This window comes from Lagenorhynchus albirostris, chromosome X, assembly GCF_949774975.1.
Source record: "Lagenorhynchus albirostris chromosome X, mLagAlb1.1, whole genome shotgun sequence".
NCBI lineage: Eukaryota > Metazoa > Chordata > Mammalia > Artiodactyla > Delphinidae > Lagenorhynchus > Lagenorhynchus albirostris.
Window position 1 is genome coordinate 92444033 of NC_083116.1, and position 22172 is coordinate 92466204.

Below are 22172 nucleotides of genomic sequence, written 5' to 3' on the forward strand. Positions count from 1 at the left end.
TACTGATTTCCTCCTATAAGCAACGGAAGAGTTCTGTTGTTCCACATTTTTATCAACACTTGATACTGTTAGTCTTTTATTTTAGTCATCTTGGTGGGTGTCTAGCAATATCTCATTGTGTGGTTTGAATTTGTATTTTTCTCATAACTTACAATATAAGGGCCCTTTTCATATATTTATTGGCTGTTTTGATTCCATCTTTTGTAAAGTCCTGGCATAACCTGTTTGTCCATTTTTTATTGGGTTGTCTGTCTCACTGATTTGTAAAAGTTACACTTATATTCTGGATATGAGTTCTTTGTTGGATATATGTATTACAAATATCTTCTCCCAGCCCATGGCTTGCCCTTTCACTGTCTTAATGGTATCTCTTGATAAACTGACATTCTTAATTTCAATGAAGTCCAGTTTATCAATTATTTTCTTTTAAATATCTCGATTATCCCATGGTCACAAAGGTATCCCCCTGTTTACTTCTAGAAGCTTTCATGTATTCTCTCTCATACATAGCTCACTAATCTTATGTTCTGCTGTGCCCAGTTTGGTGTTAAATCCAGTAGTAACTTCTTAATTTCAGATATTGCATTTTGTATTCCTAAATGTCAACTTAATTTTTTTTTGTGGATTCCAATTCTCTGTTGAAATTCTCTCCCTTTCATTAATTTTGCCTGTCTTTTCTTCTATTCTCTTGAAATCTTAATCACAGTTACTTTGAATTCTATACTTGCTAATTCTAAAATCCAGATTATCTCTGATTCTACTTCTGCTTTTGTTGGTTGTTTTCTTTTTTCTTGATTATCAATTCGTTTTTCTTGCTTCTGCACATTTTTTGGTAATTTTTAACTGTATGCTGGATTTTAAGGATAACACATGGTAGAGGTTCGAAATTACATTGTCTTCTCCTAAAGATGGTTGAGTTTTGCTCTAGCAGCCAACGAAATTGCTCACCTGAATCCAGGGTTTCTCAGTCTTGTGACTATTGACATCTGGGGCTGGATCATTCTTTGTTAGGGGACTGGGATGGGGGTTGTCCTGTGCATTTGTTAAGATGCTTAGCGGCATCCCCCAGCCCTCACCCCCTAGATGCCAGTAGCATCACAACCCCCAACTGTGACAACCCAAACTGTTTCCAGATGTTGTCCAGAATGTCCTCTGCGGGGCAAAATTGCCCCCAGTCTAGAACCACTGCCTTAATCCTGTTGAGGCTGGGATTAAGACTTTGTTAGTGCAGGTCTCTTTCAGTTTTGCCCTTACTCCCAGGACATGGTCCTTGCTGGTAGGACCTGAGCCTTACCACTGGAATGTGGACTTTCTGAGGTCCAATCAAAAGCCCAGGGTGCTCACTAAGATGTCTAGCCCAGACCCCCATCTCTCCAGTGCTATGTGGCCTCTGAAATCTCTGCTCAGGGATATAGCCTTCTAACGTGGTTCTCTGATAGGGCTCTAGAGTCCCACCCTGTTCTTATGCAGCTTAGAAGTTGGCCAAAGATCTGAGGGAAACTTTCACATATATTTTGGGCGCTCCTTCTCTGTGGCTTTTCCTTTATAGGACCCTGCCCCCCAAATCCCAGCTACTCAGGCAGCCCCAAGTCCTAATTGCTGTTTCCTTTACCCAGCAAGACCCTGCACTGCAGCTTGGAAAATGTCCTTGGGGGAAAAGACAGTGTGAATGTGGGGCTCAACTCATGTGCATCCTTTCTCTCAAGGGTTGTTGCCCTATGTGGGTGGTGGTCCAACTCCCACAAACAGTTGTTTTATATGTTTTGTGTGGGTTTATAGCTATTTGCATCAGAAGGGTAAGACTGATACCAGTTACTCTGTTATGGCCAGCACTAGAAATCTCAAAATGATCTACTGTCCAGGAGAGAAAAAAACTGGTGCTATTGCATTCATATATGCAAATCCTAAATATAGCTATGAAAGCCATCTTTCTTGCTTTTGAAACTCTCACCTTATTCTAAAAGGCTTTGGCATTTTGGATACTATTTCAATGCTGAAGAAAGTGTGGGGAATACCTGTGGCTTTCAGCCCAGCACATATGAAAGGAATCAAGCCTGCAATGAGAGCCAGAGGAGAATCTGACTTAATAACACACTTACAGCAGACCAGAAAAACACTTTCTATAGAGTACATGGCATTGTTTTCTTTCTTTCTTTCCTTCCTTTCTTTCTTTTTCTTTCTTTCCTTCTCTCCTTCCTTCCCTCCTCCCTCCCTTCCTCCTTCCTTCCTTCTTTCTTTCCTTCCTTCCTTCCTTCCTTCCTCTCTCTCTCCCTCTCTCTCTTTCTTTTTTTGACTCTCCAACCAGACAGGGAACTACTTGAGGGGAGGCACTGCATCTTATTCATCAATGTCTTCCCACACACATGTCTGACATTGTGTAGACACTTCATAAATCTTTGGGAAATAGAGGAGTGATTGAATGAGTGAATGAATAGGACATGATTCACCACTCACTATTCATGGCTTCAGGGTGACTCTTGATCCACACCTGTGCTAACTCCCTGGTCATCTCTAGAGGCTGTCAGATTTCAGAGTCTCTGAAAGTCCCGTCTTTCCCCAAGAGAGCATCTTTACTGGCATGACTCAGGTGTTAACAAGCTTGAAAGTCCCATGGTTTCTACTCCTTGGAATATGACTCTTGATACCAGAAATGTCTACCTAATTTGGGTGAGAGGGATGGTGACACAGTTATCCATTAGCTTCTCCAGGGCTTGATCTCTCCATAGTTATCTTGGAAGAGAGATGGCTGAGGCATTTTGACCCAGGGCAGGGGAGGAAGAAATAGATGGGGGGCCTCTTGCTCAGGAGGAGGAAGGGTGATTCCCCCAAGGGCTTGCCTGGTAAGCTGGCCCAAGCACTTCTGAGCACAGCACCTCAAAGGGAAGATGAGACACCAAAAGGAAAGGTGAAAAGCAAGAACCAATTGCCCTTCCTCCACTTTCTCTAGGTAAGCACTGCCTCCTACCAAGAGGCTTCTGGGAAGGTCAGTGATTCAGGCTAACCTGGCATCTAGGGCCTCCCAAATGGCATTGGCTGTGGTGGAGACTTTCTGTACAACATCATGTATTCAGATTCAGTAGGTGGTTATTTGCCTGTGACACTTTCCAGTTCTGGGGACAAGACAGTGGACAGCATATATGCCATTGTTTGCGGGGGGGGGGCGTCTCTAGAATATAAATGACTTTTTTCTTCTGTTTTTCTTTTTCTTTTTTGGGGGGGGCCACTCCGCATGGCTTGTGGGATATTACTTCCCCAACTAAGGATCGAACCCGGGCTCCAGCAGTGAAAGCATGGAGTCCTAACCACTGGACCGCCACGGAATTCCCTACAAATGACTTTTTAATTAACCAACCAATCTAACTGCCTTCTAGCATCTTGAGATTGGCACCTTCTTTTCACCCTAAAATTATAGTCCTTTCCTCACAGTTCTGGGTCTAAAGAACCCTATATGTGAAGCTATCTGATTTTTATAGGATCAGATGGCTACAGTCATGGGGCTTACCTAATTCTTGATATTCATCATCCTTGGGTCCATCTGATCTCTCTGTCCTCCTTGAAGTCCTGCCCATTACCCAATGGTGAACAATCTAGGGCTTCCCCTTTTAGCTGACTGTTTCACCTTAATACCTCAAGCCCTCACAGCTCAGGAGGCCATCATATTGTCTGAGCACGTTTTCCTGCAAGAGTTCCCCCATGACAGACCTCCTTCCCTTGACACAGACCTCCTGGCTGTGCACAGAGAACACCTTCAGCCAAGTCCTTCTCCTATGCAGCACCCTCAACTCTTCCCATCAATTGTCTCCTTGCCTCTCACCTTTCCTTTCTCAGACACATCCTCAACCTGGCTACCTGCGACACTCTCAAAATAACAGATCTTTCCCTTCGCAGTTCAATGTTTAACTTTTTTTTTGGGGGGGGGGCATGCCTCACGGCTTGCGGGATCTTAGTTCCCCAACCAGGGATTGAACCCGGGACCTGACAGTGAAAGCGCCAATTCCTAACCACTGGACCATCAGGGAATTCCCTTCTTTTTATGATTAAATAACATACACTTATTATAAAAATTTATAAAGTATATTTTTTAAAAACGCATAAGGGGCTTCCCTGGTGGCACAGTAGTTGAGCGTCTGCCTGCCGATGCAGGGGACACGGGTTCATGCCCCGGTCCGGGAGGATCCCACGTGCCGCAGAGCAGCTGGGCCCGTGAGCCATGGCCGCTGAGCCTGCGCATCCGGAGCCTGTGCTCTGCAACGGGAGAGGCCGCAACAGTGAGAGGCCCGTGTACCCCCAAAAAAAAAAAAAAACTCATAAGGAAGTAGGGGGAAAAATTGCTTTCTAAGCCACCACCCGGAGGCAATCACCGTTAACACACTGGTGTTTTTACTTCTAGTCTTTTTTCTAGTCAGATTTAACTTAAGAAAAAATAAGTTATATGTTTCATGTTGCATATTTCTCTATGGCTTAATGTTATATCACATACTATTCCCCATATCATTAAAATTCTTTATAAGCCGCATTTCATCACGTGGGTAGACCATAATGTTATTCACTAGTGTTTATATCATTTGATGTCATTATTATAAATAATACTTTGATGACCATCTTTCTGCAACATCTTTGCCTGAACTTTATATTATATTCTTTTTTTAACATCTTTATTGTAGTATAATTACTTTATAATGGTGTGTTAGTTTCTGCTTTATAACAAAGTGAATCAGTTATACATATACATATGTTCCCATATCTCTTCCCTCTTGCATCTCCCTCCCTCCCACCCTCCCTATCCCACCCCTCCAGGCGGTCACAAAGCACCAAGCTGATCTCCCTGTGCTATGTTCTTGAGACAAATTTCCTTTTCAAAACTACCACGTACTGACTACTTTCTATGGGCCAGGGGCATTTCATACACATTTGTCACAGTTAATCTTCACAATCTATGAGATATCCTTGTTCTCATTTTACAGACGGGGAATCTGAGGCTTAGGGAGATTTATTTACCTGGCCCAAGATCACCTGGCTAGAAAAGGTTGGAACTGGGATTTGAACAAAGGTCTATCTCCTGATTCCAGAAGTCATACCCTTAAGTACTATGCTTTGCTGCTTCCTTACTTTCTGTGGTGGAATTACTGGGTCTAAGGGTATGAACATTTTAAAATCTTTTTAATCTTTTTAAATCTTTTAAATTACCAAACTGAATTGAACTCCCATCAGCAGTTTTTGAGGGTGTTCGTGGCATCTTCAGGGCCAATAAGCTTTGCCTGTAAGATTATGTATGATATCTGTAGAATAAAACCTAAATTCCTAAATATGCTTTTCAAGAGCCTCACAGTTTGGTCCCAACTTTCTTTCCTGATGATTCCATTGGCCAGATATGGCCTTTAAGTCTGTTCCTTGCTTTTGCTCAATTCTGATCCTTCAGCTTGAAATGCATTGACGTTAGAGGTCCACCTGACAAAATCCTACTCATTCTTCAAGACCATGTTCATGCCACCTCGTCTGTGAAGCCTTCCTGGATTCCCCTACTGCTCTCTCCTCTGTATTCTCACAGCACTTTGTTTACACCTCTTGTAGCATTTGTGTCATCTTGCCCTGTACTGAACTTTGTAGTATAAATGTCACTCTGCCCCACCAGAGTACCAGTTTTTTGGAGGTCAGGACCCTCTCTTATTTAAATGTGTGACTCCCGTGCTTAGCACAATGCCTTATATAAAGTAGGGGCTTGATAAATTTTTGTTTAATAAATGATTTGCAACAGCCTCGGGGGAGTTTTGACAAGTTTCCTAACCCACATGAGTGGTTAGGACAGTATATGTGAGTTGGGGGAAGACTCCCCAAATTCCTTTTGGTTCTCCCTGCAATGCAGTCCAAAGACCCATTGAGTCTAGCGACCGACCTTAGTCTGGATGGCTAGCACTTCCTTGTCAGGATAAATACTCAGCTCTGGCCATTCTGGGCTTTGCAGCCTCTCTCTCCAGGGCCTCTTGTTCTACTTTCTCATACCCATTCTCTAGGAAGTGGCTGCTTTTCTCTCTCTCCTAACCCTACCCTCCATCCCAGAAAGGACCTGGTAGACGGTACCCTGTGAAGATACCCAGGGTGCAGGGGAGTGAGGGCACCAAAGGTGGGGGAAATAGGGGTTGGGGTTGGCAACAGAAAGGAGGCTCAGCCAATCAGGACCTAACCAGACAGTCCATCACTGGCTCCCATCTGACAGAGAGCTCCTCACCCACAACCCTGGCCCAGAGCGGCCTATCCGAGCCTGTGCCTCTATCCAGGCTTTCCTCAGAACGACAAACCGCCACTCCTCAAATACATACTTAGGGTGGTTGGGGTCCAGTGAGATACTTCAGTAAGGTCGCAGAAAAGTCACCAAGAGAGAAGCAAAGGAGCCAAAGGTGATGAGGTAGGTTTGGAATGTGTCAACATGACCAGGCTGAACTACATTTCCCAGACTTCCCTTCCCTTACGTTTCCAGTTAGAGAGATTCTGTTGGGAGTTTGGGAGGGCGGAAGGGCAACAGTGGCCATTTTGTGGCTCACACACGGTATTGCATGTCTGCTCTGCCTTCCCCTGGGCTCCTGCTTCATCTTCTCTGGCTCCCAGGCTAGGGTTAGCTTCATGCCAAAGGGCCCCAGCTTCTTCAGGTCTCCACACCATCAAGCTCAGAGGCAATAAGAACTGACATGGGTTTCAGTCCATTGTCATGAGCTCCATCTTGTGCTTGTGGGTTCCATGTTGTCCTTGATCTTCCTCCATTTTGCGTCTGTCTTCCCTTCTCAACTGCCTGCCTATGGACTTCAAGCTCCAGCATCATATGGGAGATCAACAGCCTTACAGAGACTACTTAACCTGCTTGTACAATTGTATAAGTTCAAATCCTGTTTTTTAAAAAAATCTAGTGATTCTGCTTCTCTGATTGAACCCTGGCTGATACAGGTGGTACAACCTCAACAGAGTGGGTGGGGATAAAAAGAAGCCTGGTAGTCCCTCCCCCCAGGCAAACTCGAGGCTGGTTTGAAGGTTTTCCTGACAATCAGAATTCGTTCTGAGCCTCCTGGACCACAGGACCTTTGCAGAAGCTACTGAGTTTCATTGCGAGTTTCCGCAACTTTGCATGCACAAATGAGCTGTCACAAGCACTTGGCTTCCTGTCTTTTGATTTAAAAAGAAAGAAAGAGAGAAAGAAAAAAAACAGCAGCCTATAAAATGAAATGGCCCAGTGGAGAATTATGACCAACCTTGGCATACCTGAATCAAAATGACAGACCATGAAATAACGTGTTTTACTCTGTGTCAGCTGCCCTGCCTGTCCCAACTATCAGCTGAATTGCCTGCCACAATGATTATTTCATCTGCCGCAGTGAAAATCTTGGAGCAGCCCACAAATGCTTCAATGGCAAAGCCTCTGGGGCCCCTGAATGGAGGAAGATGGATGACGGACGAGGTGGGAAGAAAGAGATAGACTCCAATAGGAGGAGAAAGCTAGTCACCACTTCCACTAGCAGGGTCACCCAAGATGTTGACTATCCCATAGAAGAAGGGTCCAGGATCACCACCAAGTGAGCCTCTGACTGCTAAACGTTTGACAGTAAGGGGCACAGGTATGCAAGGGGAGGTAGCCCTGACCAGGGCATATCTTCCAGGGAATAAAAGAAGAGTGTGCTGGGCAAAGCCATGAAAATGAGAATAAGATGTAATTGTGGGAAGTGGCAAGTGTCATGCCCCCTGATTACAGTACGGGTCAAGAGCAGTGGGTAGACGTTGCAATGGTAGGACTGGGGCAGGGGGGTGAGGGGCTAAATTTTATTCTATAAGACAGTGGTTCTCACACTTGAGCGGACATCAGAATCCCCTGGAGGGCTGGTTAACACTGGCACTGCTGAGTCGCAGCCCCAGAGCTTCTGACTGTGCAGGTCTGAGGCAGAATCTGAGAATTTACATTTCTAAAGAAAAGTGATTTGAAGACTGTGGATCTTTCCACAAATGGGACCTAAAAGTGGTATGCGGGGTGGATGGGCAAGGGAGTGAGGTCAGTGAGGCTGTGTAGCGAAAGTAGGACAAGGCCCCCAAAACACAGCTTCTGGTGAAGAAAGTAGGGAGGAGAGGCTGAGTTTCAATGCAAGAAAGCAGCACAGTCTGGCCTGGGATTCAGGCCTGGGTTCAAATCCTGGCTCCACCACTAAGGAGGGTTCCTCAGTGGAAGATAAGGCGTAGTCAGAAAACTGTTGGGTGAGCACTGATCCGAGAGGGAAGTCAACCAAGTGATCCTCAGTGGCCTGGCCACCTGCCCACAGGCTGCTGGAGACCACAGGCTGGGTGCCCTTTTCCCCAGACCCCAAAGCCAACTCCTGACCCTCGGATTTTCCTGTCTGGGTGCCCAATCTTACCAACCACTATGTCTATTTGCCCACTCCAAATAGGGGACAAGATGATAACACTCATTCCCCAACCCTTCTCTCTGAAGTTACTGAGCTCCCTGACTAGGGTTTCCTGGGGTTCCCAACTGTTTTTTTTTTTCCAAATTTAAAGACAGTCCTGGGTCAACATAGTCACGATGTGGAGTACGTTTGTTTGACCCTCCAAAGGCAACCTTATTTCCTACTCAGAGATCCATTTTATTGTGAAATTTGAGGAGGGGGCATTTTACCATTGACCCCCATTGACCCTTGGAACTGACAACACTACCTTGTGTTCACAAAGCCCTCCACAGTGTGTAAAGCACAGTGAGATGTTTATCACGCATCCAGGAAAGTAGTATCAGGTACCTACAATGTCCAGAGGGCCAGCTAGAGCCAGGCAACCGAGTGACGTACCTGGTGTAAACCAACCATCTACCATAATGCCCACGTGAGAGATGAGGAAACGGCCTCAGGAAGGGAAAGGGACTTGCCTAAAGGCACACCTCCAGGCCAGCTAAGCCCAGGGGGAGCACAAGCTGGGGGAGAGGTGACTGATGACACAAATGGACACAACACAATGCTAGAGATCACAATGATGACAGCACAACTTGATATAGGGAATCAAAGCCGAGAGAGACCAGCCGTTAAGATAAGGAAGTTGAAAATAGCTCCAGATATTCTAACCTGGAAGACTGGGAGAATGGTAAGGTCACTTACAGAAATGGGAAAATTGGGAAAGGTGCTATCTTTGGGGCAAATAATAGCAAATACTCATAGAGCCCTTCCCATGTATGTTTTGCCGAAAGCCTTACTTTAGGTTTCAAGGTTCTTAGGATTCGCTGGCAAAATAATCACTCTACACTCAGTTAAACAAGAATTTAGAGAGAGTTTATTGAATTAACAAAGATTACAGTATACTAATTAAGAAAAGAATAGTATAACTAACTAAGAAGGAATAGTAAAGACAGAGGTTTATACATCACCGAATTGGGGAAGCACCTACATCCAGGTCCAAGAAGCGCTGGGAGGTGCCTTGAACAGCAATCTGGAGTCCCAGTTGGGAAGGTCCCCGGCAGTGCTTCCACCCCACGGGTGACGTTTGTCACTGAAGGAGCCCAGCTTTTAGCACCAGTTTGTAGCTCTGGTTGTTGTCATAGATGCCTTGGTCTTAACTCGTAAGTCTTGGAATGTTTTTTTTTTTTTAACATCCTTATTGGAGTATAATTGCTTTACAATGGTGTGTTAGTTTCTGCTATATAACAAAGTGAACCAGTTATACAAATACATATGTTCCCATATCCCCTCCCTCTTGCGTCTCCCTCCCACCCTCCCTATCCCACCCCTCTAGGTGGACACAAAGCACCAAGCTGATCTCCCTGTGCTATGCGGCTGCTTCCCACTAGCTATCTACCTTACGTTTGGTAGTGTATATATGTCCATGCCTCTCTCTCGCTTTGTCACAGCTTACCCTTCCCCCTCCCCGTGTCCTCAAGTCCATTCTCTAGTAGGTCTCTGTCTTTATTCCCATCTTACCCCTAGGTTCTTCATGACATTTTTTTCCTTAGATTCCATATATATGTGTTAGCATACGGTATTTGGAATGTTCTTGATCCCTGGGGGCTGGCCAGGCCCTCAAGGTGCAAGAAGTCCCGTGACTTACTCCTTGTCTTATCTAGTGGTTTACAGTGTGTGCCGGCGCCACCCCTGCTGGCCTGGGTGTAGCTCAGCAGTTTGGCATGCAGCCTGCTTTAGCGTCATTGTCCCGTCAGAGAGAGGCCTAGCGCCACCTCTGAAGCCTGAATAAGGCTACTTTACTAGCTACCCCAACAATGTACCAGACACTTTCCCCGTAGATTTGACCGTCCCAACATCCTGATGAGGTGGGTACCACAATTATTAGGGTAACCATACATTCAGGTTTGCTTGAGACAGTTCCAACATACGCCAGCTGTCCCGATTTAATTATTAATATCATCCCTTTCACTCTCAAAACTATCCAGGTTTAGAAGATAAGTCACAGAGTCCCCTTATTATTATTATATTATCCCTCAGTTACACACGAGGAAACTAAGGCACAGATCAATTCAAGAGCTTGCCCCAGATCAGGCTGTTGTTAAGTGACAGAGCTGGGATTTGAACCCAGGTAGCTTGCCTCTAAAGGACAGGCTTGTAACTACTTTGTCATACTGCCTCTCGAAGTTGGTATTGAATCCAGTTTTTCACCTTTGCAGCTGGGGGGTGAAGGCTGCCCACCTATCCAGGCAAGACCCCACCCCAAGCCAATGAATTCCAAGATGGAATGGAGGCAGGCAGTGGCCTGGAGAAGTTAGACGTGAAGAAGATCACGTCTGGGGGGAATCTTCATTACTTCTCTCCTGGGAGACCTCCCCATCGATTTAAACAGAACTTCTCAAACATTCTATCAGGGCTCAACCCAGAAACTCTGCGGAGTATCAAGAATCTAAACAAACAGAAACCCCGCCCAAAGAAAGGATGTCACAGAGCTAGAGGCTCTGTTTCATGTGGAAATGGGAGCTCTGTCAGCGACAGGCCTTCCGGTGCGAGGGAAACATTTTGTATCCCTCACCCCGCCCAACCAAGTCTGTTTAGTTTTTGATATAATGTTGTTTTAACATCTAGTCAACGCTGCAGGGTATGTTATCCGCTCTGAGATGATCCAAGGCAAACTCCAAATTCTGGCCCCACTCTTGGCTGACTTCCTGTCCCTGCTTCTACCCTTTGTGACTAACTTTCCATCAGTGACTAAGTTGCAGGGAACCTAAATTGCTCAGCCGAGGCGAACGGTACCAGAGAGAAACTTCCCAGTGGGGCAAGGGGCCTGTCATAAGGCTACAATATCTTATGGTACCTCGTAACAGCGGCTGAGATGAGCTGCATCATAAAGTAACATAAAAGACTGAGATTTATGAGGACATTTTTGGATGTCTGAACTTTGAAAATTACCCAGAGGGTTTCTCCAAAATAATCACTGTGGTGGCCAGCATTTGTAGAATGAAAAGTTAACAAACCACATTGAGTCTGGGTTTCAGATTAAAAAAAAAAAAATCAGAAAGAACTTTAATAAAAGAGGGGGAAAAAATCCATCTACTGAAGTTGGAAAAGAACCGTGAGCTGTTTCTCTTAATAACATAAACCAAACAGGGATTTTCATGGTTTTGAATACAATGCAGCTTGAAGACATATTTGGGAACTTTGCGGTTAATTATCCATAACTGATACAGTTATTGAATCGTCATTGTTCTAATTAGGACACATTGATTAACTAGGATACATAATTAACCTAAACCCTGCTTCACAAGCATATTTAACAACTAAATCATGTGAAAAGTGTTGAGGTGTGCAACCAGAAAGACAACTCGCAGGTTTATTAGCACTAGAACTTTCTCTTCTCCCTGGGTGCTAGGAGAGCTTGATAAAAGTAAATTCACTCAAAGTAAAAACTCATTTGTTCAAGATTTCCCTCAGCTTTCCAAATTGAGCTGGCCAGGGCAACCTTCTTAGCGGAAAAGCTAACTTCCAATCTTTTTTTTTCTTCTGGCATCACTACATGTGTGTATTCGTACATCCCCACATAGAACAATGGTGGCCTCTGTGGGCAGCAGCATGAACTTTTTTTTTTACTTTCACACTGTACAGTTCCATAGTATTTGAATATCTCACAATGAACACGCCCATGATGGCCAACTTTGGAAACGTCTATCCTCTTGGTGCATGGAAAAAAGTACACGGGCTAACCATTCTCTACAGTCAGTGTGGGCTCCGCCTATGTCCTGATCCATTGATGGGGAAGACGGTGGTAGCCCTTGGAAAGGGTAAGGAGGGGAATAAAGTGACTGGAGTTAGCACATCTGCTATCTTTAGAGGTGTGCCGTAATTTACAAACATAATTTTTATTTGCCTAATTTTTATGTTCTTTAAAGCCTTAGAACAAAAGAACAGATTCTATCTGAGAAGTGAAAATTAATTCTCATTTCAGCATGAAGCTCTTCATTAGTTGGATATGTCCTTGGAAGGAAGGTCAGATTCCTGAATCAAACCGTGCCTTGTTAGCACTGTGACCTCAGCTTGCTGACTTCCAATCTTAAAGGAAAGCCGACTTCTTAGATTTCTCTTTCTAAGAGCAGCTAGTGTTCTTTCTTCTACATATTTTTTTTCATCAGAAAAAGTGTATTCAGTGGTGGTAAATCTTTGCTTTGATTTTCTTAAATAATATAGGCTATATTCTCTGTGGTGTGCAATGTACCCTTGTAGCTTATTTTATACCTAATAGTTTGTACCTTTTAATCCCCTACCCTTATATTGCCCTTCCCTCCTTCACTCTCCCCACTGGTAACTGCTAGTTTGTTCTCTATATCTGTGAGTCTCCTTCTTTTTTGTTATATTCACTAGTTTGTTGTGTTTTTTTAATTCCACATATAAGTGATAAATCATATAATATTTGTCTTTCTCTGTTTGACTTATTTCACTTAGCATAATGCCCTCCAGGTTCATCCATGTTGCTGCAAATGGCAAAATTTCTTTCTTTTTTATGGCTGAGTAGTAATCCAGTGTGTGTGTGTGTGTGTGTGTGTATGTATGTGTATATATATATATATATATATATATATATATATATATACCACTTCTTTATCCATTCATCTGTTGATGGACATTTAGGTTGCTTCATAAATGTTTGCCTTTCGAGTAGCATTTGCTTTGTGGAAACAGCTGAAAGTCATCCAGAACCAAGTGGGATCATTAATATGGGAAATGAACTTGAGGATAATGTGTACCAATAAGCAGCATGATCTTTAACAAGTCACCTCCCTTTCCTGGTCCCTACCTTAGTATTCTCATCTGGAAAATGGGAGCATTTTACTAGATCACTTGATAATGCAGTCTACCATTTGCATTGGCCAGCACGAGCTGCGAAATTTAATGTCACTGCATTTTCCTCAAACTGTTTAAGCTTTTTTAAAATCAATCACTTTAAATTTCCAGGAGAGTCACAGGGCAAGAGAAAACTAAAAGCTAAAAGTCCCTGTGTATGCCGGGATAATGTCTGTGAAAGGCTTGCCATATGGCCTGACACTTAGAACTTCCAGAAAGTGTTACCCTCCTTTCCCCAACTGTGTCCTGCCAACCATGGTTTCAAATAGTGATCACCACAGAGGCTTCTGCGTCAGCCCTCCACATGCAGCTCCCTTGCCACCCTCCCGAATTCACCAACACACAGGACCACTGGGAATGGGCTGCGTGTGCCCCACGTTCTGTGATGGCAGGCGGTCAAACCCCAACCGAGATGCTGTCTCCCTGCTGCCATCTTCCACTTCCAACGGGACCCTCAAGCTGGGTAGATCTCACCCATGGCATGGAACTTGAGAAGGACTAGGGCAATTCCGGGTAGGTTACTGAAGACCCACATGACTTCTAAGTTGTGGTCTGCTCTGAGGAAAGCCCCCTCCTGCTCTCTCGAACTCTCTTACCTCTCTCTGGCTTCTAGGGAGGAACAACAAGCACAGCTCTCTCCATCAGAGTCACAGAATCATTTGTCTAGACAATCTAACTTTCACGCTTCTGTTCCGGTAAGAACCCTTTAAATGGGGACACCGCTGATTGCTGGTGATTTTTTTGAGAAAACACATGACAGGATGTGGATAAAAGCCAACCGAAGGTCAAACAGCTCATTGGGGAAGTTACTTCTCGTGTACTCAGATTTCACTAGAAGCTTCAAAAGTGAAAGCAAAGCTAGATTTCCATCTCAGTTGCTGCTGTTTCCGCACAGAACAAGTGCTTTTCCCTTGGCACCAGTGTATGTGTGTGTATATATTATATATATGTAATGTACCTATGGTATGATGATAATATATTACACAAAAATAGAATATTAATAATTTATTAACCAATATTAATAAATATAGTATAAATGTTAATATAATAAATTTTATATAAAATAATAATATGCAATATAATTATATATAACATATAATATTATATGATATATATGTATGTGTGTATATATGTATGTATATATATGTGTGTGTGTGTATATATATATATATATATATATATATATATATATATATATATATATATATATAACAGATTTATTTCAAGGAATTGGCTTATGAGATTGGGGGACTGGCAAGTCCAAAATCCATAGGACAGGCCAGCAGGCTGGAGAACCTTGTGCAGGACCTGATGTTATAGTCCACAGGTGGAATTTCTTCCTCCTCAGGGAAACCTTAGTTTTGCTCTTAAGGCCTTTCAACTTCTTGGATCGGGCCCATCCACATTATCAAAGATGATCTCCTTTACTAAGTCAACTGACTGTAGATGTTAACCATCTCTACAAAATACCTTCACAGCAACACCTAGATTAGTGTTTGATTGAACAACTGGGCACCATAGCCTAGCCAAGTTGACACATAAAACTGACCATCACAATGATGTACCCATTAAATTTCATTGACTGCTTTATAAACTATTAGAGTTTGAGGTGGAGAAGCGTGACAATCTCTCTCAGTACCACCGTGCACTGAAGACCCCTGTGAGGTGACAGTGCAGCAGAGCAAAAGCCCGGTCACTTGCACCACACCGTGAAGACCTTGACCCACTGGCTGGTTCCCTAGGGATGTCACCAGACAGGAAATGCAAGGATGAGGAAACCGGGCATGAGAGAGGGAGGGGCAACAGAAGGCCAGTGTTTGGTTTTCCTTTTGTCTTTCATTGGAAGATGGTAAGTTAGCCCTGTTGCCCATGTACAGAGAAGGGAGTAGTGATTTGGAAACTCCAGAGCAATGGGCAATCCCCAGAAAGTGTGTATTTCCAATAAAATAATGAATCATTATTTTATTGGAAATGTTTGGTTTCCTAATTCTGTTTGCCATTGGCCAATATCACTGTGGGCTTGCACTTGGCCAGCACAAGCCAAACAGGGTAGATGCAGCCCCACTCTGTGAGTGGGACCTTGGGAAGCAGCTGCCTCCACCATAAAGGGAGATTGGGGTACCAGATGGGTTTAGAGCCTCTTCCAGCTATAGTTCTAGAGACGGCCCAGAACCTTCTCAGCAAATATACCAGTTATTTATTGCTGAGTAACAAACCACTTCAAAACCAGGGGCTTAAAACAACAGGAATCATCAGTTTTGCTCACAAATATTCAATCTGGGCAGGGCTTGGTAGGAAGGTTCACGAGGCTCCACATGGCATCAGCTGGGGTGGTTCAGTACAGCACTGGAGGACCCATTCCCAAAATGGCCAAGTCATGTGTCTGGCAAGTTGGAGGTTGACTGTCAACTAGGCACTCATCTGGGTGAGAGCTAAGGGTCTTGCTTTCTCTCCATGTAGCCTGGGTTTCTTTACAGCATGCTGGCTGGGTACAAGAGAGAGCCAAGTAGAAGCTGTATCTCCTTTCATGGCCAAGGCTCAGAAGTCATACAGCATCACTCCCATAAGCATTCCAGTCACTAGAGTCACCAAAGCCAGTCCATACTCTAGGGGAAGGGAATTAGACTCCACCCTCGATGGGAGGAGTGTCAAAGAGTTTGTGAACATGTTTTAAAATCACCTCCACAAATGATACCTCTGGTGTCCACCCTCATGTTGGGTACTAGCTCTGACACCTCCTTTTTCCTTGGCCCTCTCCCCCATTCAGCCGATCACCAAGACTTGTAGATTCTACTACCCTCAAATCTTTTCATTCTCTCATCTCACACCTGGACCATTGCAACTTCTTAACTGATCTTCCTGCATCCATTCTTTTCTTCTGTGACATTTAGGATTAGACTCAGCTGCATGTGACAAAAAATCCAAGTAACAGTGGCTTAAACAAGATCAAAATATACTTTTCTTTTACATAAAAAAAAGTGATACATAGCTGTCCAGGGCTGATATAGTGGCTCTGGGATTGTCAGAGATCCAGGCTACTTTCATTTTTCTGCTCTACAACCCTTAGCATGCCCTGGTCCAAGATGGCTGCCCAAGCACCAGCCATCACTTCCACATTCCAGTCAGGAAGGAAGAAGGAGTAAAGAAGGATACACCCGCTCCCTTTAAGGGCCTTTCTCAGAAATTTCTACTTATATCTCATTGACCAGCACCTAGTCACGTTACCACACCTAGCTGCAAAGGAAGCTGAGAATGGAATCTTTATTCTGGGCAGTCATATGCGTCACTAAGGTTTTTGTACAGCTTGTTGCCTCTGCACAGATACCCTCCCACCCTCTTTGCACGCTAACTCTACCCTTGCTTCAGGCCTCCACTTAGACTTCACTGTCTTCCAAGAAGCCTTTGAGGGGCCCACAAATATGTTTTGATTTCTTTTAAAATCAGAAGAAAAATTCGATCTTTTAGATCCAAGAACATGTTTGAATATATAATATTAAGGCATTTGTACCAATGCAGTTGTAAAATATCATTTTTAATATTTTTTATGGAGGAAGGGGCCCATGAAGGCAAAGGATTTTGGAGGTGCCAACGCCTCCAAAATTCTGGTGTGGCCCTGCTCCTGTGGGCTCCCATATCTCCCTGACCTCACACCAGTCATAGCTCCCTCTGCACCACGTCGTAACTGCTGGGCATTTGATGGTCTCCCCCGCCCGACAGGCCTGGGAGGGCAGTGTTGACTGTGGTCCCCTTTGCATCTGCAGTGCCTCAAATACAGTCTGGTCCTTGGTAGACTCCCTGCAAATGTTGGTGGGTGAGTGAATGAATGAGTGCTCTGAGCTCACCCAGCTACAGGGTTACAACCCCAGTAAAGATAAGGATGCAGGTCCTACCTGGCTCCACCTACCTGCTTCTCACCTGGTGTACTGTCTTAGTACAAATACTAGGTATGTGTGACTTGGGGAACTCACTATCTCTCATGACCAAGTGACCTCCCAAAGGCCCCACCTCCTAATACCATCACACTGGGGATTAGGGTTTCAACATATGAATGTGGTGGGGTGTGGGGAGGGCAACCATGCAGTTCATATCAGGTTCAAATCCTGAATCCAGCCCTTCCAACACCTACCTACACTCTGCAGACTTCCAGTTCCTCAGTTGCAAACTGCGGGTGGAGACACAGGGTCTCCAAGGCTCCGGCTGCTTGCTAGGGATGCACTGCCTGCCCAGTGCCCACCTCCCCTGACCCCAGGACCGCTCAGTCCCTTCTCGACTCCCGCCCTCCCTCACATAGCCTTCCCAGGGCCCTCCCGCCACGCCCCCCAGGGGTACTGTGCTCCATAACCCCCCCAGACCCCCTCAGGACCTAGTTGGTCCCCCACAACCCCGCGATCTCCCCCAGTAGCAGGGCCTGCCCGTGCCGGTCCTGCCGGCGCCCACGAGCACTCAGCACACTTTCCTCCTCCTGGAATCTCTCCCACCTGCTGCAGGGCCTGCCCAGCCCCCTCTTGCGCTGCCCGTCACAGCGACTCCTGGATCGCGTGGTCCGGCGCTATGCGGAGGTGGCCGACGCTGGCAGCATCTTCATGGACCACTTCACAGACCGCGACAAGCTGCGTCTCCTCTACACGCTAGCTGTCAACGCCCATCCCATCCTCCTACAGGTATGCAGGGACCCCCGGCCCCGGAAAGCCCGTCCAGGGAGCGGGTTCACTTCCGGCTCCGAGGGAGCAGGCCCTGGGTTGAGCTGTCTCTGCCATCACTGCACACCTTGGGGCCACCAGCCCACATTAGTACCTTTGTGGCATTTAGTAAATATGTGTTGGCTTCTGCAGTGGGGAAGTGCTGTGGTTGCTGCAGAGGAAAGAGGTGTGGGAGCTGGGGTGGAGGGGCGGCGGGGAATGGCCACTTTCACGGCCAGAGGCAGCCCAGAAGGGCTTTGTGGAGGAGGGCGACTTTGACCAGGTGTCTCAAAGATCAGTACGAGGGGCTTCCCTAGTGGCGCAGTGGTTGAGAGTCCGCCTTCCGATGCAGGGGACACGGGTTCGTGCCCCGGTCCAGGAAGATTCCACATGCCGCGGAGCGGCTGGGCCCGTGAGCCATGGCCGCTGAGCCTGCGCGTCTGGAGCCTGTGCTCCGCAACAGGAGAGACCACAACAGTGAGAGGCCCACGTACAGCAAAAAAAAAAAAGAGGGGGCGGGAGACGAAGAGAGGGAGGAGAAAGAGGCAAAGGAGAAGGTGCAGGAAGGGGAGGGAGTGGAGGAGGAGGAAGCCCCACAACAGTTAATAATAATTAGTATTGTTATTAATTATATTATATTATAATTATTTATAATATTATATCGACTTTAATAACTATAATAATTATATCGAGATTATATTTTAATTATCTGTAGTATTGTGTTAATATTAATCATTCTAATTAATAATTATATTGGTTATTATGATTATTTATAAATAAATATAATTATTTATAATATAATTATTATTTTAATATTATTTATACTATATTATTTTGTTCTAATTATTTATAATATATTTAATTCTAATTGTTTATATTATTAAAATTATTTATGAGATATTATATAATATATAATTACTTTTTTTTTTTTTTTTTTTTTTTTGCGTTACACGGGCCTCTCACTGTTGTGGCCTCTCCCGTCGCGGAGCACAGGCTCCGGACGCGCAGGCTCAGCGGCCATGGCTCACGGGCCCAGCCACTCCACGGCATGTGAGATCTTCCCAGACCGGGGCACGAACCCGTGTCCCCTGCATCAGCAGGCGGACTCTCAACCACTGCGCCACCAGGGAAGCCCCATATTATTTTTATATATAATATATTAACTATATATTATTGGCCAAAGGCATGATGGCTAAGTACATAATAACAACTCATTTTTTGAGCACTAGCTATGTGCCAGGCACTGTGTTAAATGTTTTACATCATTATCTCATTTAATGCTCACAACTCGACAACCCCACAGGAATATTATTATTGTCCCCTCTTCCAGATGAGGTAAGTGGAGCCCAGAGCTGTGAAGTGACTTGGCCACAGTCCCCTAGCCAGTGTCAGCAATGGAACCCAAACCCAGAGCTGTCTGACTTCAGGGTCCATGCTCTTCCTGCTAAAAGCTGCCTACTAACGTTGGCATTTGAAATCCTAGAGGAGAAGAAGGAATTGCTGGTTTTCCTTCACGCTCAGAGGCCTTCTTCTCCAATTGTCCTACACTTAGTGGCCAAAGCAGGTGACCTGGCTGCTTCCAGCCCTGGCTCCTGAGAGGTCTGGGCTGGGAGTCTCCATCCACCCTGAACTCCACCCAGGAAGGGCATGGCGTCGATCTGCCCCCAACCCAGGGATGACTCGTGGCCGCACATTTAGACATTGCCAGGGGGCCGGGGCCCTCTCTGCATGGCACACAGTGGAGAGGCCCCAGTGGGCGGGGCGGGGGGGGGACAAGAAAAGGTTCTTCACAACATGGTGAGCGGGTTAAAATGGCAGAAGGCCACAGAAAATCATCAGAAAGGGGGATGACTTTGTTTTTTTAAGAAGGAAAATGAGGAAAAAAAGTGTTAATATTTATAGTTTCTGTCATTTCTCCCATAAAGAAACACCATTCTAGATACAGTTGCCTCAGTAAATAGTCAAAAAAAAACAAAACTAGGATATTCCCTCCACTCTTTTTTTTAAATTGAGATATAGTTAATTTACAATATTGTGTTAGTTTCAAGTATACAGCAAAGTGATTCAGTTTTTTTTATATATATATATATATATATATATATATTCTTTTCAGATCCTTTTCCCTTATAGGTTATTACAAAATATTCAGTAGAGTTCCCTGTGCTATACCATAGGTCCTTGTTGTTTATCTATTTTATATATAGTAGTGTGTATATGTTAATCCAAAACTCCTGGAGCTCTTACAAGGAGACAGAGGAAACTGGGTAAAGCTGTGTGCTTCCCTAGACCAGTGTTAGGCTGTCAGAACGTTCCAGTCAGTTGGGGAGTCTCTGTGAGTGTGTAATTACCCCAACCAGGCAGATTTGCCCAGGACCACGCCCAGGGCCAGTGCAGCAGTTCCCAAAACTTGAGTCACTCAAGGGTCATCTTCATAATTTTTGCCCTATCCCAGAATCTACTGCCTGCACTGTTATTTTTTTAAATATTTTCTTTAAATCAGCCTTAAGTTGACCCTCTTTTTTTTCCCCCATAACCTCTTCCTAAGCCGTGATGCCTGTGAAATCTGAAATGCTAGTCATATTTCTTCAACTATACAACTCTTCAAATAAACACATTTCCCTGAAGCCTGAATACCCTCTAAAATTGTAGCAAGGGCGTCGGCATTCTCTTACCTCGCTTGGGGCAACTTTGTTGAAATGCAATCTACAATATGGAAAGAAGAGCTCCCTTTTCTGAATCCCTCCATCAACAATGGAATAAAAAAGTGGTGGGGGGATGGACGGGGGGGAGCAAGGTATTGCCATGTTCCAAGAGGTATAAACAAGGTTAAGGGATGCTTTGCTGACATGTCTTGAGACGTTGGGTACCTGAGTAAGGCTGATATTTCTGTCTGCTCTTGGAGAGAGAGAGAGAGAGAGAGAGAGAGAGAATGAGAGAGAGGGAGGGAGGGAGGGAGGGAGGGGGAGAGAGGGAGAGGGAGGGAACTGTCTCAGGAGGTTTTTCTCTCTAATCCTCTAATGCCTCCTCCTCTCGCTTGGCAGATCTTCCCGGGTGCCGAGGGATGGCCACTGCCCAGGTACCTGGGCTCCTGCGGCAGATTTCTGGTCAGCACTAGCACCAGCCCGCTGCAGGAATTCTATGGTGCACCCGCAGACCAGGCGGCCGACCTGGCCTACCAGCTCCTGGGTGTCCTGGAGTCCCTGAGAAGCAACGATTTGAACTACTTCTTCTACTTCACCCACGTGGATGTGGACATGTTTGGCATCTTCAACAACGGGCATCTGTTCATCCGGGATGCCAGCGCACTGGGCGTCATCGACAGGCAGGAAGGTACCCAGCATGGGCCTGGCTGAGCAGCTGTCAGAGGGGAAGCCAGGGTGACAGGCGCTAGGGAGGGGTGACAACAGGGCCTGGGGGTGGGGTGCGGCTCACACCACTGGGCCTCGCCAGTCTCCCTGTGTCATAGTGAGAGCAGCCCAAGTTTGGGACGGGAGAGAGTCCCTCTCCCCGTTTTAAGTCTCTGCTCCAGCTCCAAAGGGGAACCGGACTTGACCTTGTCAGTACAGGAGGAGGAGATTTGCACTGTGCGATGGCCCCAGCTTCACCCTCTGAGGGCACTGCCGTTGTCCGATTGGGTCTGTGTGGCGCGGGGACATACATCTCCCCCTCAGAGCCTTTCTCATCAGATGCTTTATCTGAACTATCTGGCTGATTCAGTGGTACATTTCACAATCCATTTGGGCACCTTTGCTTTTTATAAAGTTTTCAAATTGAAAAACATGGCACCGAATGAGGTGTATGAGTGAATCGTGTTTTTGATGATGTGCACAGGCTCATCCAGGGTTCTAGAACCCTTTGAACATCGCAGTCTGTAGTGGTGACTAGATATTCTGAGCCCAATAGTAGGACAGAGGATTTTAATTTCCAATTTCTGATTTTGTTTATATGAGAAGGCCTACAAAGATAGACCAATTAAACCACGCTTGCTCATGTCCTGATTTGCCTTTCTCAAGAAGAATCAAATGAGAAGAAGTGGGGCTGATACCAGAATATTCGGGAATGTGAACCGCTGAATAGCAGTCCCCCTACAACCCACGGAAGGCATATTCTGGATTACCTGTTTTTTCTCCCAACTTTGTGTTTAAAGAGGGCACATGAAACCAGCCCTAGGAATTTCCTGAGCTCCCTAATTCAGTCATAATAA

At 45.2% G+C, this 22172-nt stretch overlaps 1 protein-coding gene across 2 annotated transcripts in view; it reads left to right on the forward strand.

Moving 5' to 3' along the window:
• The window catches only part of DIPK2B (divergent protein kinase domain 2B), a 50631-nt gene that overhangs the window by 24237 nt on the left and 4222 nt on the right, over nucleotides 1-22172 (forward strand). Inside the window, exons 3-5 of one of the 2 annotated variants that reach the window (XM_060136948.1) lie at nucleotides 13903-13984; nucleotides 17777-17950; nucleotides 21010-21298. In XM_060136948.1, coding sequence (XP_059992931.1) covers nucleotides 13903-13984; nucleotides 17777-17950; nucleotides 21010-21298 — 545 coding nt within the window. The remainder of the gene's footprint in view (nucleotides 1-13902; nucleotides 13985-17776; nucleotides 17951-21009; nucleotides 21299-22172) is intronic. The other variant, XM_060136947.1, reaches the window with a different exon arrangement.